This window comes from Brienomyrus brachyistius, chromosome 6 (genome assembly GCF_023856365.1).
Source record: "Brienomyrus brachyistius isolate T26 chromosome 6, BBRACH_0.4, whole genome shotgun sequence".
NCBI lineage: Eukaryota > Metazoa > Chordata > Actinopteri > Osteoglossiformes > Mormyridae > Brienomyrus > Brienomyrus brachyistius.
The window spans coordinates 10,188,647-10,208,293 of NC_064538.1; the positions used below are offsets into that span (position 1 = coordinate 10,188,647).

At 40.8% G+C, this 19,647-nt stretch overlaps 1 protein-coding gene across 2 annotated transcripts; it reads left to right on the forward strand.

The window, feature by feature from the left end:
- Positions 1 to 3,400: 3,400 nt before the first annotated feature.
- On the forward strand, positions 3,401 to 18,193 carry LOC125744546 (serine/arginine-rich splicing factor 3-like). Of its 2 annotated transcripts, none has more exons than XM_049016514.1 (9): positions 3,401 to 3,441; positions 3,611 to 3,710; positions 13,743 to 13,903; positions 14,950 to 14,990; positions 15,134 to 15,344; positions 15,521 to 15,655; positions 17,336 to 17,374; positions 17,488 to 17,574; positions 17,814 to 18,193. In XM_049016514.1, the coding sequence occupies exons 1-9, from the start codon at positions 3,416 to 3,418 to the stop codon at positions 17,848 to 17,850; spliced, it is 837 nt and encodes a 278-aa protein (XP_048872471.1). In that variant the 5' UTR covers positions 3,401 to 3,415; the 3' UTR covers positions 17,851 to 18,193. The 2 variants fall into 2 exon arrangements, with proteins under 2 accessions (XP_048872471.1, XP_048872472.1); XM_049016515.1 differs by having other exon boundaries at positions 13,743 to 13,861.
- The last annotated feature ends 1,454 nt before the right edge of the window (positions 18,194 to 19,647 follow it).

Below are 19,647 nucleotides of genomic sequence, written 5' to 3' on the forward strand. Positions count from 1 at the left end.
CCACCACACTTCCTTCTGATAAGCAGATTGTACTGTTTAAGCAATCAGGCTAAAGACGTCACCTGTGGCTGCATCAGACCATCAGAATCTTGCCACACATGGGCACAGACTGTATTGCATGTATCTATAAACCCATCCCCTTCTGTACCAGGAAACAACTGTGTAGTGCTGTACCGAATATGCTTCTCTGATCATTCAGTCACAGCCATGAAGCTGAGTGGAGTGCTTTCACATTTCTATCTAGACACTTATGTGACAGTGTTCATGAAATACCATATCAACAGTGGGACCCATTTTAGCATATCATATGTGTATAAAGGGGGGCGGCATGGTGGTGCAGTGGTTAGCACTGTTGCATCACACCTCTGGGACCCGGGTTCGAGTCTCCACCTGGGTCACACGTGTGTGGAGTTTGCATGTTTTCCCCGTGTCGTCATGGGGTCCCCCCCAAGTGAATGGTGTGTGAGTGTGCCCTGCAATGGGCTGGCCCCCCATCCTGGGTTGATCCCTGCCATGTCCCCATTGCTTCCGGGATAGGCTCCAGACCCCCCCACGACCCAGTAGGATAAGCAGTTTGGATAATGGATGGATGTGCATAAAGACATTATGACAACTTTTATAGTGGCAGTGATAATCAGCTGTATATAAGCTTAACTTAGTGCAATGGTTGCTCTTTAAGACATTCTTAGTCAATCACAAGCCCCATTGTTCAGCAAATACCATTCACTCCCTGCCCAGGCAAATATATCAAGGGGGTCCACCATGCCCCCTCCCCCCAGTAGTGACTCGGTAGCTCCCCATACCTCTGATTTAGTGTCCAGGTGATACACAATGTAAACGAAACATGCTTATAGTTTGCTACAAAGGGCTAGTAGTAGTGTGTGGTTCTGTGGGTTTGGACTCTGTGTCTACAATCAAAAGGTTGCCTGTTCAAATCCTATGACCAGTAGTATCACCAAAAGGCCCCACAGAGCGAGACCGTTTGCCCTCAGTTGCTCTAGGGACACGCTGACCCTGCTCTCTCAGTTGTATGTTGCTTTGGATAAAAGTCTCTGCTAAATTAATAAACATATAATCAGAGCTGTACTGTTTAGATAAGGGGCACGCGACAGCAGACCATGTGTACCAGATAATGTCAGAAACTGACAAGGCAAATTTCACAGTCTCTGATAACAATCTACTGTTAAGTAACAAAAAAAAATGTGATTTCCTGTTTGTTACAGGTTATTTTATGAGCCCTGGGTTGAACTAACTGTATATTTAATCATCCATCCATTTCGTATAACCACTCACACAGAACAAAGCTGAACCGAATCCAGAAAAGGCAGGGCTCAAGACAATCCACGCTATGCATGGAACACACACAATGACACTATAGGTAATTTAAAGATGGCAGTCCACCTGACCCATTCTAACCAATTAGCTACCTCGCTGCCCAGCATGAAGTCCCTCGGACAGGTAATAAACTTAATAACGAGGGAAGGTAAAGCCACAGTCTCAGATATGACTCATTCTGATTTTATAGTGGGACGGGACCTGCAGCTTCAGCTTGTGCTTTGCAGTTGTCATTTTCTATTCTTTTGTCTAATAAACTTGAAAATAACTAAACAGACATTAATGTGTTTCAACCAGAACCTAACCCATTTTATATTCAGCTATTGCAAGCATGGTCAGTCAGCTTGGATCCAGTTATCATTTAGCCTACGACACACAACAGCTGCTATCAAACTATCTGAAGACCTCCAAGCAGGTCACGTAATATTGGTCTTTATATTGTGTTATTAGAACATGGCACATTTATGAAACTTTTAGAGGTGGTAACTGGTTGGTTATGTTCTGTCCAGATGTATTCAGCCCTCTTGAGGTCTTGAGATATAAATGGAAATACAAATTGTCACGCTGTTCCATCACAACCTTGAGAAACCTAATCAACCTTCAGTGACATAAATTGAAGGTCTAATCTGTCCTCTGTGTGGCTGATTATAAACAATAAACAATAACTGTCCTTCGGCAGTAGCTTCGGATAAAAACCTCCAGGAAACCATTTTTGACAGAATCTAATAATGACGTGTGTACAAAAAATCCCAGTAGGGAAACCATTCAGAAACACTTCACTCAAAATATAACTGGAAAATGTAAATGTTTTTGGTGGACTGTACCACATGGGTACTACATGCGGATTTCACATGGAAATTATGGTGCTGCATTCTGTGCAGGGTGTAATCTTTTTGGCTGGGACAAGCCTCAGGTTCCCCCTCATCTCTGACAAGTATAAGAGGTTGGAAGAACTAAAACTGGACATCTTAACTTCATCATCTCTCATTCCTCATCCACAAAAAGTACATCTTTCTCCTATTACACAGAGTACACATGGTGCCTCTATATACAGTTCACATTACTCGACTTTGTTTCCTGCAGTCCAAATATGTCATTTTTCAGAGGCATAGTTTATTGGAAACACTTGCAACATAGCAGTAAATACAATAGAGGCAGAAGTACCTTATCTGGTACAAGAGAGTGAACAACACCAACGTCTGTGTGCACACACCTGACACCTGAATACACAATGAGAGCTTTCTGACTAACACAAAACGTATTGCTTTTACAGGCACTCAGATGCAGGAAATATACTTACATCACTTGTGTGTTTACCAATTGGGCAGCTAACATATAAAAGACTGTGTAACCTGATAATGTGATTTCACATTGACTCATTGCTCATGTACCTCTTCAGCTTTCAAAGGGGACAGCAGCTTTCTGGGTAAACACGTGCACTCCTTTGTTTTATCAGTGTATAGGTTTTATCTGGGAGCTGGTAATGACAATCTGGGGAAATGCAAGGCCACCCACAGACATGGAAGTACATTTCTACTTGCTGTGGTTCCACCTGGCAGTAGGAAGGCCCAGAGAGCCCTATGCTTGGTTGTGGGAATGGGCTGAAATGGAAACCGCACACAGGATGAACACACCCGTGTACACACACACACACACACACACACGCACACAGGTTTGTAATTATATGTTTTGTGGGGACTCTCCATTAATTTCTTTGGGGAAAACTCTAATCACAACATGACAACCTTAACCCCTACCCAGCCCTAACATTAACCACAAGTAACCAAACAAAATACAAGACTTTTGGCATTTTCATTTTTTTGACCGCATTCAAAGATCTTTGTGGAAATCCGAAAAATGGACCCCACAATGTAAAAAAAAATCAGGTTTTTACTACATTGTGGGAGATATTTGGTCCCCACAAAGTATTATAAACCTAATCCACACACACACACACACACACACAATAATTGGAGGAGGCTATGATTAAGCAAAGGGGCCAGTAGGGGATAGACTTTGAGACCAGAAATATCCCAGAGAGACTGACAGCCATACAAGTTTTGAGGCAATTACCCAGAAGATGACGCCATCGTCTGTCTTCCCTAGGTAAGCGAAGTCACCAAACCTGAAGCATTCCATTGTGAATATGTTAATGGGAAGACAATCGTAAAGATACCTGCAAGACTGGGGGAACACAGTGAAGTCTGACTATAAGGACACTCAGTTTAATACTCTACCAATCACTATATAGCACTGTGTTTTCTCTCGTCGCCAGTGAAGGAGTGTTTCCATTCCACCCTCTTACATTGGTTGAACCTGCCTGCACTCCAGTCTCCATTCCCTCATACCATCATTTGGTGGCGCTCTCCATCCTGGTGAGACTTTAACGATACATTTTATAAATGTATGGTATATTTTTTTTAATTCTGGTTTAAAATTTGGGTGTGGTGTGTGGCTCAGTGGGTTGTGATGCTGGGGGGGGGGGTGGTTCAGTGGGTTCGGCCACAGTGTACGTGATCAGATGGCTGCTGGCTGAAATCCCACAATCAGCAGAGTAGTTTCACCATTGGGCCCCTGGACAAAACCTTTAATGCCCAGTTGCTCCAGGCACTGCCTGACCCTGCTTTCAGGGTGAAAGTGTCTGCTGAGTAAGTTAATTGTACAACTTACATTACATTCACAACTGTGTACTGAATCTCATGCAAGAATGATGGCAGTGCTACGTAATCAGTTTGATCTGAAACCTGGTTGTTCATGTATAGATATGACTCTGGGCAAATGACATGGCACTTGTTAACACTGTGGCCTTACACCTCCAGGATTGTGGGTTTGATTCCTATCCTGGCTCCATATATATCAAGTTTCCCTGTTATCTCTGGATGAAAACGTGCGGCTTGATTAAACTGATGACTCTAAATTGCCCTTACGTGTATGTGTACCCATGATGGCCTGAGGTCCGGTTCTGGATGTCCACACTTTCGGACTTCCGGTCTGGCAGTACCCCGGCATTGAATAAAAAGTTACAGATGCTGATTATTCCAAAATTTCACTTGAGAAGACGGTAGGATGAAAGCTAATTTGATCAAAATAAGTTAGTGTCGTTATCTCCTTCATTTACTGAGCATAAGTGTTTTAATCCTGTGGGGAAAACATAATTCGGTGTCTTCCAGGACACTCACACAAACCTCCATGTATACCATACTGAATTGTTTTCCCTCTCCTTAATGACAACAGCAGGAAAGAAGATAATTTTATCCGGGGTTTAAAAATAAATGTGTAAAGTGAAAAATGTGTAAAACAAAAAAAAAAAAAACAGTCAACTTGCTGAAAATAATTCAGTTTTATTTTTAAATGTATTCGGCGTTGTTTATCAATGACAAAATGCATAGATATCTAGAACTGACAGTTCAGTTTAAAAGACTTATTTTAACATTTGTAGTTCAATATCAATGAGCAATAACATATCAGAATAATACCAGCATTGTAGCACTAGTTTGTAGTAGTGAACAGAAGAATATTAACAGTATAGTGCCAGAGTGCCAGCAATGTATAGCATTATATTGGACTGAAAAAAAGTGTATTATTACAATAATGTAAATATATGACTGAGCCAACATAAGGACCCCAGCTGTTCTAGCTACAGCAGGACACCTATCAAAGATACTGACGGCCCTGTGAAAGATAAAAAAAGAGGCAGGAACATTATGTACAAGTGTGTGTTAAACTGTGAAGGAGCGCACAAGCGGCCCTGTGCTGGTGCATCCAGCAGGTTTCTGGTGTTTGCTGCAGCCTCTCGGGTGGGCCAGTCACATTCCCTGCAGATTAGTGTAGGCAGATGAGATTTCACCTTGGTTACATTGTGTTCCTTTACTATATCTGTCTATGGAACTAACCGGCACCGCTTATCCGCCCTGTCACTGTCGTAATTATGTCATTAGGCAACTCTGGCCCTGCCTCCTGCTCAGAGCCATCAGGGGATCTCATGCTTTTATTCCTTTTCCTTTTTTTTAGTGAGTACCAAGCAGGGATTTTCTTTCATTTATTTATATAGTTTTTAAATGTACAACCCTGGGGGTCAGATGGGTAGCCAAAATCTCCCAAAGTCACAACTCACATCATTTGCTGCCCTGTCATCCAGATGATGGAGAGGTGACCACCTTGTAAATTTAATTGGGGCCAGGGGATCACATCTGCGCCAAAAGGGCAAAGACGACTGAGGCATATATACCTAAAGACCAAAATATATATATAAAAAATTGCTAAGAGTATTGTATAGCAATGAATACAAATGTAATTCACACAATTAATGGTGCTATTGCACCAAATATAGTTAAGAAATTAACTCTATTTATTCCTGTGGTCTCCCTCTGCTTCATGGTTATAGAGAGAGAGAGAGAAAGAGAGAGAGAGAGAGAGAGAGAGAAAGAGAGAGGGAGAGAGAGAGAAAGAGAGAAGAGCAGCACAGGAGGGCGGGTTCATGTGGGGCTATGCAGCCATCAGGAAGTGAAACAGAACAGAATGTGCTGTACTAATCTGATCAGAAAAAAACAGCCTCCACTGTGAGAGTAGGGTGATGGTTTGTTTCAGGAGCTTCAAATAAAACAAAAAAGTCTGACTCAAGTAAAGCTCAAATAGGACTGTGGTCAAGATGAAAACACCACTTCCCTGAACTAGGTGAAACAGAAAAGGAAAAATATAACTATCTCAATAGCAAAGATATTATCTTGAAAAATGACAAAGGGAATATGTGCCGCTAATAGCAGGCCTCGATTTCTCCAAACACTTTGAACCATGTGCAGACAGGTAATGGTAGTTGATACAGGAAGGATCCACTACACGTAATTTACTTTAGCACTTATGTGCATCTTCATTGACCATTTTTATTATTTCCAGTCAAAATCTTTAATTATAATTGTAAGTGCTTAATTTAAGTAACCAGGCGAGCCTAGGCTGCAGCCTTCAGGCTCGGAGTGATCAGGAGTCCCCTATTGGCCATCTAGTTTATTTATTATTATTATTATTATTATTATTATTATTATTATTTTAAATGATCCTTTACTGGTCCTTTATTTATTCACAAGTTGTTGATTGGTTAAAACTTAATGGGAAGATCAGAAAAAAATATATATCTCTTTGTTACGCTCTATTTATATTCTTTTTGAATTTGCCCCTCTCTGTAAAGTTGTCTATGCTCTATACTATCTGTGGCAAATGTGGCTTGAGTGCACATTGCGGATCCAGTTGACATGCACTGGATCAGAGTGTAATGTTTTAAGGTTACTGCTATTGAGATGCATTCATTCAATGTGGTTTCAGTTGCACTTTTTCTGGTTGCTGCATATGTGAAAGTGTAAGCTTGCCGGTTGTTTTTCTGATGCGATTGCTCTTGTTTGATACAGCATCACATTTTCTTTGACTTTGTAGAAATTATTTCATAGTTAAGAATACTTAATAAGGCCTACAGAAAGTGTAGCCTAGGGGCTACACTTGTTAATCCGTCACTGGTTATCAATACAAGGAAACTGTGATGTCTATATAATTAAAAAACAAACGCTAATAATGATGGGGCCTATTACATTTTATGTAAACCTATGTATGAATTAAAATACTTAAGTGTAGAAATGTCCTTGTCAATATTTGAAACTTTTGTTTTCTTAATATAATTGTTACAGTTAAGTCAAAAACACACGAATTCTTTTACTGCCGCTCTTGCTTTTAACATCACCTCTTTTGATAATAAAAAAAAATCCATGGATTCTGGCTATTAATGACAATTGAAAGGCTCCACTGGAAGCTCTATGCCCCCCCCCCAGCAGTGAGCAGAATTATCAAACTATTTTTTCGAACATATTTTAATATTTGTTCCGTTTAAGACAAAGCGCCTGGCTTGGGTTATCTCGGTTTCCGTAGTTAAGAACAGACACGTCGGATTACTCACTTCCGGGTAAGGGTGCTTGAGCAGTCACGCGAGCGACTGCCTGCTACTGCGGTTTCGGTTAATTAATCCAGCAATGTGCTAATTCAATCTATTCCGGTCAAAAACTGTTGGAAACACAATAACAAGTGGTGTTAGCTTTTGTCTCAGTTTAGTTATCGGTGTGAAGTTAAGAATACCGGCTGAGCAGAGCCTGGTGTACATCTCTTACTGTTAAATAATGTTTGTAATCTTAGACGCTTCAGAGGTTAGTGTCACGCTTGTTTTACCTCTTAAGTAATTAACGCGGTAATTTGGGTATAACTTTCCCTTAATTTATGTGAAAGTCTTTAAGTCATTAATTTCTTCATCTTGCTAATTTTATACGTGAATATAATCTGTGGTACAGTTCGTATTTTTCCATGAATTTGAAATCTGCATTTTATTTGGTTGTCTTTTATAGGTATAATTAGTAATGAACATCCTGTGGTAATTTTCTGCTATAGTGGGCCTATGCAAACTTTATATGTTGGGGCAGACTTCCTTCTGTACAGTACTCGGTTTTACTGTAGTTTCTTAACGGCTATTATTCTTTCTAAATAAAATTATGAATGTTCCTGATCTCAGTGTGCTTTTCTTTTTAGTTCTGCAGCGATGGTTACTATTTCGAAAGGAAAATACATGATAATGGTTGGTTTGGATTTTACTGTTTCTTTTGGTGAAATGTTCAGGGTTCACTCTGTAATTTCTTTGCTATTATCTGCACATATGGTGACAAAAATTCTTCTCACCACGAGGAAATTATTGATACAATGTAATGTCTAAACACGCTCACCTGAACAACACTACGCTAAATTTTTCATTATTGAAATCCTCCAAATGGTTTCAAAATTGAAGCCCTCCAAATATTTCGGTCTTGATCGATGTTGACTGGTAAATAGGCTTACATCACCATTCTTTTTTGAGTCATCCAATAAAGGGTTTTCAAGTAGCATTTAGGAATCGATGAGCACGTACAAATCACACGAATCCGTCATGATTGTGAATCGATGAATATCGAAAATACGTTTTCACAACGGAGTACAAAATGTGTATTAAGTTTGTTGTTGTTTTTTCAGCAGCCGAGTCCTTGAATATCCAGGATTTACACAGAAGTAGGTGTATTGTACTTAGTTTTCATTCTAATAAAAAGCAATTGGCTTTGAGGAAATGTAATTGTCAACGACAGTTCACAACTGAACTCAACACATGAAACGTTATCTGTACAAACGATAAATCATTTTAAATAGTAAAAGCTTTATTTTTCCTACAAATGTCATACCTTTCTTAGTCTCATCATACACACCTTGTTAAAATCGATTTCAAATAGACGCAGAATATATGAATGAGCTGAAACCGTATGTCGGTAGATTAAATCGACTAAAATCAACAGGTTTTTGAGTCGTTTGACATGAAATATTTTCAAAACATATTACTGTCAAAATAACCTTTCTTTATTCACAGAACAAGTTACCTACATATAAAAAACTTGAACCTTCCAGATCCCCCACTCCGCGTACCACTGTTGTACACCCTAAATCCCATATGTACGGGGAAGATTGTTAGCCGTTAACTACTGAGACTCGTTGAAATGCTAAGAGGTGACTGATGATGTTAACAACGTCCATCAGCCCAAGTTGTTTATTGCGCCTTTCGTATTGAAACTAAAAAAAAAAAAAAGGCCTAACCACGCGCAGCAATTTCGGTATATTGTGCATTTCTTTTGAACCTGTATTTTTACCTGGTGTATTATGTTGCTTATTTTACGACGAAATCATGGGCAACGTTTCTTCTTTTTCTAACAGTAATGGAAAATAACAAAGCAAGGCCATCTGCCTATTTTTGGGATAAAAAACCATTGCACTCAGCAGATTGCAATTTTTAACAAAGAAAAGCAAGCTATTGTTTAGAATCAGGCGATAGGCCGGTGAAACTACTGTAGTGAGAACCACAAACAAGTTCTTTTAACTCATGACAACAAATCATTAATAATATATTTCAATGCCAATGTGTAGCAGTCCACATCTTTTCCCTAAAGGGTATGAAAAATAATAGGCCCACATGCTTTTTAACTTTATGCTGTGCTTGTTCTTTGGTGTTAGGTCCTCGGGGATTTCCCAATAAAGTAATTGCTTTACTGCTTTTATTTGTTTATATTATTTCTCTGAAAAAAAGGCTTTTATTTATATTTTCACTCGCTTCTTTGTGTTAAACTCGCGACTTTAATCAAAATCACGCAACTGGATTAAAACAGACCGCACAGGCATATTGCTTACAGCTAAATCATGAAAATAAATTACTTTGACTATTGATAGATATTAATATTTCTGTTATAACCAAGTTAATTTTTACATATTATTTTGGTACCTTTAAGCATCATTGTTTTAAAATACTATAGCAATGGGTGCACCGAGAAATCGCAAGCGAATCGAAAGAAGAGAAGACTTGCTGGCTGGGACAGAAGAATGACTGAGCATCTGCATGCAAGCCTCACATCACCAACCACAATGCCAAGAATCAGATGGAGTGGTGTAAAGTGCGCCACCACTGGGCTCTGGAGCAGAGGAAACATGTTTTGTGGACTGACGAATCATGCTTCTCAGTCTGGTAGATTATTATGGGTCTGGTAGAGTATGTTATCTGCCTGACTGCATTGTACCAACTGTAAAGTTTGGTGGAAGAGGGATGATGGGGTGTGGTTGTGTTTCAGGGGTTGGACTCGGCCCCTTAGTTCCAGCGAAGGGACATCTGCTTCAGTGTACCTAGACGTATGCTTTCCGACTTTGTGGTAACAGTCTGGGGAAGGCCCTTTTCTGTTCCAGTATGACTGTGTCCCGGTGCACAGCGCAAGCTCCATAAACATTTGGTTGGGTGAGTTTAGTGTGAATGAACTTAACTGGCCCGTACAGAGCACAGACCTCAAGCCCATCAAACACCTTTGGGATTAACTAGAACAGAGTTTGCGAACCAGGCCTTCACGTCTAACATCAGTGCCAGACCTCACAAATGCTTTTCTAGACGAATGGGCAAAACTTCCCACAGACACACTCCAAAATCTTGTGGAAAGCCTTTCCAGAAGAGTGGCAGCTGTTATAGCTGTAAAGGGGGACCAACCCCATAATGGTGCCTATGGATTTAGAATGGGATGTTATAAAAGTTCCTGTTGCTGTAATGGCCAGGGCTGCCACTGCTTATGTCCATATGCTGTATCTGTGGACACTTTTCACTTTTATCTACTACATTTTATAGCAAACATCACTTTATATTCTATTACATTTCTACATAGCACTGTTACATTTTACCATCACATTGCTGTTAATGTGATGACGATTCCTGAGATTTTTTCGTTAAAGTAAAGCCTAGCGACTCGAAGAAGGGAGTCGACGTCAGAGGTTTCGTAGTCTGTCAGCCCTTAGAAACATTTTTAAAAGCAAGGTGAAACCTTTCGGCGTCATGTTTTTTTTTGGTTGGATTGCTAAAAAGTTTGCACTACGTACGACACCATTTGATTCAATATGGAAAGTGATTCTGGAAATGGCAAGAGGTGGATCCTCAGATGTTTTAATTACACACATATATAGGGCTTTACGTTATTCCCAAAATCTCATATCTCGATGACAATACATATCATGATATAGCACATTGTCTGTAAATGAATGTTAAATATAAAATAACCACATGGAAAGACACATTGTTACATTTTAAATTATTTACTCAAAAAAATAAAAGGATTTCATATTTTTTTTCCTTTTACTTAGAACCTTTCCAATTAAGCATATAACAAAATACTTTAACGTATAAAATACAAAAAGCTATACAGAAAACCATTAACTGTGAAATGCTGCATACTGTACACTGGCATGGAACCTAGTGCACAGCTGTAGATTGGGCAGTGATAACCGGGGCCTTCATGCAAATTTCCTGCTTGCATCGCTCCCATGTATACGATTGTGATTTTCAACACAACAAAATAAACTATAGGTATAATATGAAACAAAGAACTATTATAAATTAGCATTTCATGTTTTAAATGTTTAGATTGGAAAATACAACACCATCAGGCCTGGACTTTTGTATTTAACAAAATATACATACAGTAGAGACACCTAATGCCATATTATAGTTGCATCAAGGGCTACAAGTTCAAGTATTTTACTTAATATTTTATTTGCAAGCCAGTACTTATGCGTAGTTACTTTTATTTAAGTAGAAAGGCCAATGGAGAACTTCAGATTTTAGAATATTTTTTTTCCTGTTGATTTTTATTTTTATTTAAGTTGTTTTCTAAATTCCTCCACCACAGCAAAATATGGTACTTACTCCCTGTTCCATCAGTGTTGTAATTTTGTTTAGTAATTCATTTAAACCTCATCTTTTTAATGTCCAGCTCTAACTCTGGCTGTAGAGTACTTGAGGCTGTTGCCCTCACCTCAGACAAAAAGTCCCATGAAATCCAGTCTCGGGGATATTTGCATTACTATTGTCATACATACAACGCCTAAGGTAATCTCCTAAGATAATTCAAATGATAACGTGCGCACATTTTCAAACCATTCAAGCAATGCTTTCCAGGCTTTTACCCACCAGCAAGAGTGTAAGAACAAGTTTCTCTCTGTATGTAAATGATCTCATTCCAAAGATTTACTTATCTGTCTGAATTGTGGCATATGCTAGTCACTCAGCCCACAGCCTATGAAGATTCCTGGATCATATTATTCCAGAGTATTATGTTACTGTGGAAACCTTTGTGAAGTATCACCTTAGACATATATGAAAACAAAACTGAAAGAATATTTAATATCCAAATTTGTATATTACAATTTCAATTTCCTGCAATATGCACCAGTCCCCCTCATGATCTAGACCACAATCAGCAGTTATAAAATGGGTGGATTATATTATTTGACCTGTCCTATTTTGGATTGGTGCCCCATCCTGGGTTACTAGGTTCTGATCCCACAACCCTGCATAGGACAAGCGGGTATACAAAATGGATGGATGGATGGATGGATCATTTGGCCCAGAAGCCCAAATTTACTCCTTCCATTAGTAATAATGTGGAAATGGATCATGTGAAATTTCTGTCTTGAGGGGAAAATGACAGATCTCTTCATGGTGCTTAGCTTTTTGTTGCTGATGGCAATTTGGCCCTCAGAGAAAAATATTTGGGGATCCCTGCTCTGTCGTAAAAATCTGGAATTGATAGGAATGAACTGGTTCACGCAGCTCTTGAATCTATGTCAGTGTATGAAAAGTAACATAGAATTAGCTAGTTATTGTCGTCATTTAATGAGTATGTCGTGTTGGTCATTTAGCTGGATAAGTCATATGGATGGATTTTCGTACTGATGCTACATTGTGCCAAATTCACCATACAGATCTGTGTCTTTCACTGGGTAATCGTGACTACTGAGACCCAAAATGCAGAAACAATTTTGTGATTGCTCCAGGAATTCCTGTGATTGTAGTAATCTGTCCCCTGCTTTACAGAAAAGTAACATGTACAGAAAGTAGGCCGTTCATCCACTTGAGATTATTCTTGGACATTTTTATAGGTCAAAGTCATTTTCTTCTAACCAGATCAAATAATTTATTTCAGTTAATTTTTATAATGGGGTCTTCCTAATAAGACTGCCCCTGGTCACTTAACGTATCATCCAGAAACAACAGCACCTTTAAGTCCGTAGGGAGATACTGATTTAACAGCATAGGAAGATATGGCAGATTCCTTTCAAGAATCAGTAATCCACTGGGTTGGCAACTTTGGTCAGCTAGCTGGCATGAGATTTTCAATTCGAAACAAGTCTGCAAAGTCATGTACATGTATGTAACAGTTTTATTACCTTATAAACAGACGGTTTGCAAACTACGTCAACACTTTGGATGTAGCTTGTATTAGGTTTATATTGGAATAATATAGACATGCAGTGTATCTCAGCCATCTGCATGCTCTGACACAGCGGGAATATATCCGTGTAATCGTTTCCTGATTGCGATATGAAATGATATTCTCAAAAAACTTTTTTTTTTTTTTTATTAAGCGTTTACTTGAGAGTACTGATTCCATTTTTTTAATTAGTTATCAGTTATAACGGTGAATTATGAGCACCCCATACATTTAACAATTTATTACATTTGCCTCCCCTCAATACATAAACGAATCTTCTAATGCAGTAGCATTTAATTTTGGTCTTGTTGGGGATGAAACATTTCTAGTGACTGTATCAAGGTAATTTACCCTGGGATACGGCGTGAAAATTGTACAACAGAGCTGGCCAGCGTCGAGTCTGTCTGTTTATTTGAAACAGGTATTAAATAGTATGGTATAGAACTGTGATTTATTTGATGTCCATTTGTAAATTGCAGCATTTTAGTTGTGTTCCCGTCTTAACAGTAAGAATGTGATTTCTTTTCACAATCCGGAACTCCACGGATACATTTCCCGTCGTGGCAGAGCGCGCCGGTGACGTCAGAGGCAGAGCGTGCAGCGGCATCTCCTCTTGGTATAAAGCTGGTGTCCGGCATCGCGCCATTTTGCGTTTCCAAGAGAAGACCGAAGGAGGCGGTGACGAGGCAAGGACGTGTTTTCGCTATTACGCGAATAAAATCTTTAAGGTATTCCTAAATTTATTACCCATTAGGCAGGGCTCTATTTATATAATCAGGAGTACATACGCATTTTTTTGGTTTTAAGTTGATATATTTATAGGGATGGGAATCGGACAAACGCGTTGAGATCGGCAGCCGTTCTTTCCACATGCTGTCCATGACGGGAATATTAATATTTAATCAAAATGCATTTGGACTTGATATATATCGCTAGTATTTTCACGTAAGCCCCAAACATTTATGTGGAATTCTGGATTGCGTCGCTTAGAAATGGCGGTAGCTCACTCGCCGCACATCGTTCTCATTCGCATGGTTTCGCCATTTTGAATTTCCACGATGGCTGCTAAGTGAGGCTTTATCTCGGTGGACGTTTTGATCCAGGCTCTTTCAATAGAGCGGATGTAGCTGAAATTGTAATCAATCAGTTGCATGTAAACATCTTGTGTTCGCAAATCACCCTTTTTTATAATCTGCACGGATGCAAGCAGGAAATCTGTGTGAAGGCCTCGATCGGTTTTCTTAAAGGTTTGTAGAGGCAGGTACAACATTATCATGGATTAGGCATTCATCTGTTTAAGGGAGGGCTCTCATAACTAATTGTACATTTCCATCCCGTAAAGTTTCGTGCTTCATCGCGTTTTCCACATACGCGATGTTTACTAAGCATGTTAGGTCCCCATTCTCCTAAATTTAGCTGCACGCATGCGTAGGTCACAGATCTTAGTACGGTTGCATATTATTATCACCGAGCCTATCCTCACAAGTCACGTTGTTTTCCTGCCCGAATTTACTAATTAGATCAACATTAGTAATGGACTGCTGGGCCTAAAACGGTTTTAACCAGGTTAGGTGTTTAAAAACAGTGTTCCATGTGACATGTCTAGTTGCTTTAATCCTACCGGACTGAATCATCGCTCCTTAAATGATAAACTACGTGGTTGTGCAGCTGGTATGGTCTGGATTGTTCAGAATCCTTGACCATTCTCTACTAAGTGTGTTTTGTATGTTGAAACATGTGATGAATCAGAATGTTTTCTCTTTCCCTCTTGCAGTTGGTCCAAATTCAAAACATTGTTGACAGTTCAAATGGGAGGTAATTGTCATCTTAATTGTTTTCCGACAATAATAACAATAATAATTGATACTTTATTGGTCCCAGTGGGGAAATTCTCTAAATGCTCTAACTGTAACGTATTACGATTAACTTCCACTTGCCTGTGTTGCTCTGCCCTCCAGATCCCAGTGTGCACAGAGACTGCCCTCTTGACTGCAAAGTCTATGTAGGCAATTTGGGCAGTAGCGGTAACAAGACTGAACTGGAGCGTTCATTTGGGTACTACGGCCCCTTGCGCAGTGTATGGGTTGCCAGGAACCCCCCTGGTTTTGCCTTTGTTGAGTTTGAGGACCCCCGTGATGCAACAGATGCTGTCCGTGAACTCAATGGAAGGTATGGAGTAATCGCATATTGCTGCTTGTGGTGTCGGTCAAGGTTTAGTAGCTCAAGCTTGGGTGTTTTCAAGTGCATTTGAATGGTTTGCTGCTTCCAAAGGTTGCATTGTTGTGCAGCATAGGTTTTCGGTAAATGTAAGACCTGTGCTTTGTTGGCTGTTGTCTTAATCTCAGGACGCTCTGTGGGTGCCGTGTCCGGGTGGAACTGTCCACTGGGGAGAAACGCTCTTGGAACAGGGGGCCGCCCCCTTCATGGAGCCGCCGTCCTCGGGATGACTACCGTCGGCGCAGCCCCCCCGCACGCCGGAGGTAATCCCGCCCTTGTCACTTCCACTTGTAAGATCTTTTAAGAAGTGCGTTTGAAATCTTGTCCTTGTTAGTCACTTTCCCTGGCAGTTTAAAAAGCTGGAGTTGCGTGATCACATTTCCTGTTAAGCCACAGGCCTGGTTTTTACTGAATCCGCAGAATATTTTGGGAAGTGAAGTACAGATGCAGAATAGTGCTGGTTTTATTGCATTTATGATGTGTAGTTTTGCTGACTGTCAGCTAGCAAATTTGTGGCATTGCACATACACCAGATGAGGTGCTTTTTTTTTTGTTTTGGATTAGCGCTTTTACTCCCTTCCCTCATTATAAAAGCAGCAGGTTAGAGCTGTTGCTAACTGTACTGCAGGATACACTGCAGCCCTCAACTAATGAATCAAAACTTGTGGTCATTTGGTATGTTGCTAGTTTGCGTTTCTTGGAGCCTAGATTTATTGATTTGGGGCAGATTCTTTCAGAATGTGCACTGGATGTCTTGTTAGCCTTTGTTTCATTATGAAGTTTGCTTTTTAATCTATATTAATAAAAACGAACCCCGTTGCAGAGTCATCACCATGCCTCTTCTCAGCACCCTCTGAGTTGGTCAACTAGTCCTCTTTCAGCATCATGTGACCAGCGTGCCCCATCAACTTGGCTGGTGTCATGTCACATGACCCAGGCCTGGCCAGTCGTCAGGTTGCACCGCCCATTGGTTCCTGACCGTGCTGTTCTCAGCGTCCTCTCCAACCTTAAATCGGCAGCAGCCTACCTCATATTTCCGACCAGTCAGCTATTTACTTTCCCAATGTCAACACAACCTACAAGCAGCAGCCCTCGGCTAACCAATAAAAGCAGGAAAAATCCGCAGCCAGCCCCCAACAGCCAACCATCTAAACACCTTGCAACATCTGGCAAATCCTTTCAGCATACTCTGCCTTCCCGGCCTCCAGTCTGCTTTTCCTTCGCCATTTCTAGCTTGTTGAGAACCAGAAAAACTAGTAAGTTTTCCCTGCTTCATACAGTTTACTCCTGGTTCATTTTAAAAGCTGCTTCATGAGGTTAACCGATTTTACTTAAACCATCGAAGGTGTGTCAGTTTAAAGGTGAACAGGTCCCGTTATAGGATATGACATTCAAGTCGGTTGAAAAGATCATTGTAGGTATATCATTGGAGAGCTGTCACCTTTAAACTCCTAGAACAGAAATGGATGAAAAATTAATGTTCTTTGCCCAATAAAATGTCTGGGCCATGGTTTAGTATGACAGGACCTGGATATGTGTAGTGGTGTGTGAGCCTGGTCCTCAGTAGCACCAGTCACCTCGGTAGTGTGTGCCTGCATTTGCATTTTTATTAAATGCGTGCAGTTCCAATATAATTCCGTCTCCTCCCCCAGTGCAGCAGTTGAGTCCAGGCTTCCTCTTGCCTTGGCATGTTCTTGTCCTTGCATTGTCTCACTACAGAGACGTGCAACACCTCTGTCCAAGTGTGGGCTTGAGCTTCTCCCACCATCTGCCTCCTAAGGGGATGCTAGGGACCCTCCCCAGGTGATGGGGAGGGGAAAGCGATAGCTCCTTTGGGGTGTCTGCAGAAGTAGCACTTGCCTTTCAGAATCTTCCCTTAGTTTTCAGTGATTTTTCTGACATTCTCTCTCTCTCTCTCCATCCACTGTTCTCCCTGCACCCAGATCTCCACGTAGGAGGAGCGGCAGCCGCAGTCGCAGCCGGTAATTTATGCTCTGTTCCCATTGGCTTAGCTATGAGAATTTGAATCTGCCTTTAAATATAACTTGCTTGGTGGGATTTGCACCTCCATTAAGGCATTTTGGATTTGTTTTAGATCTCTCTCCAGAGACAGGAGGAGGGATAGATCCTTCTCTCGTGACAGGAACCATAAGCCGTCGCGTTCATTCTCCAGATCTCGCAGGTAATGGTTTGCTCCTTTTGGTTCTGTCCATTTAGCAGTGATGTGTTGTGAATTAAGCGGTCTTGTTATGCTTTTTCTGTTAGATTTTAGCTGGCTGTAAGCTAATCCAGCCATACCACCGCAGTTTTGATCTCATGAACGATAGGCCTTAAATGTGGCATGTCTGTTGTGGTGCATGTAAACTGCTAATCGGTGTTTAAGCGGTGAACTAATCTTTCCACTTTTTTTTGTGTTCTTAGTCGTTCCAGGTCTAATGACAGAGTACGAAGAACCTGAAAGCGTCGTCTGAACTTGCTTGATCATACTTTAAGATTTATATGGACTATGAGCTCTATAATGTCCCTTTTCAGCAGCTTTTCCTGTGTTGTGCAAGGCGACCAATTCCAACAGTGTATGCGAGTTTGTGATATGCCGACGATTTGTACAAATGTGTTCAGTTCTTGTAAAGTCCGATGAGCACTGTGCCCTCACCAAGCCTATCTGGACATTGGGCTCTTAAGTACCTGAGGGAGGGTGATACTGTTGGCATGTTTGGAGTGCCATGTGTGCTGTGATGCTCCCTTTTTTATTTTGTTTTCCCTTTTCCACCTGTCTTTTGAATTAAATTTGTTTGTAGAAATCTGGTGTGTTTCTGAGGGTGCAGCATTTCCCTTTACGAAGTGTGGGTGTGTTTTTGATGAAATGTACAGGTGCATCAAGGTGTATTTCATGCTCCCCAGCTTTTATGTGCTGCTGACCTGTCGCAGTAATGTATCTCTGCCAAGTTTTATGGCTCCGTTAGCTGGATGATTGGTTCAGGGATGGCAGTGGGACAGCATTTCTAGGTAATGTACTGGGTGTTTCACTGTGAGACACGTGGCCAAATGAAGTTGCAAGTAATGTGCAGTTTGGGAAGCATTGCCTCTGGGCTTGTGGGCCTTACTCAAGGGTCCCACTGTAGTACTGTTTTCACAAATGGGAATTAACTGCAGGCAGAGTAAGTGGACAGCTTATCTTCCGGAATGATGCACAAACTTCATCGCTAGATCATTCATAAAGTTGCATCTTCGCCGTCATTGATTTCACCCTTCCATAATATTTATTTGTATAACCCTTGGCAGTAACACCCCCCACATTTTTCACTGTCTGCTAGTAGTTACTCACATCCTTCAGTTGCATTTCTTTCCAAGTTTTGAATGTTTGCTTGCATGGTGCCTTGCCAAACACCCTCCCCCACATACACAAAACAAAACTTCTTTGCTCATTTCCTACACCACAGCTTTCAAGGAACCATCATTTCTATTAAGACCTTTTGAACGACTCAAAATTCGGAGAGTAGTTTTATTAATTGCATTAGTATTGTCCAAAGCACTCCTGCTTGCTGGGCCACAGGATAGTGCGAGCCAAGGTCAGCACAGTCCTGCCCCCCCCCCCCCCCACCTTATACTTCTGAGTGGCAGCCTCCCTGGCGCACAAATTAAAGTCAGGGCGCCCACTCGGTCAAGGTTAATTAGCTCTCACGGTCACATCATTTGTGTTACGTGCAAATGTCACAACCGGTTCTTTGTACGGGCTCCCTGTCTCGCCCCAGCAAGATTCTGGGTGACTGACAATGTCGTCCATGCTTAAAGACGACGGGAATTGCAGGATTCCATCTCGTGATGACAGATTTCAATAGTGTTCGAAGTTATTCAAGCCGATTGAGATCGGGGCTCATTGCTGGCCAGTTTAAAAAGGGCAATTTTTCTATGCTCGCATCAGCGTTTCACCCTATATGGAATATGTATTTCTAATGCGGTTATTGATTACAGTTTTTAATTTTTATTCATGCACAAATTGTAAACCATGGAAAGAGCTAGTTAAACCCTCGACGGAATTTATGCAAAAAACCCCATGATAATCGAGTCGACGAACTTTCCTGAATAAATCTAGAAAATAGACACAATGAAATGGAAGATTTCCATCCCCCTTTCATATAAATTCCACGCATGCTACACCGAGCCTGCTTGGAATTCTGGGTCGGCGCCTCTAAATAGCCAATCCGTGTCCACTACGCGCCCGAACCCTCCTCCTCCTCTTAACCAACTCGCTCAT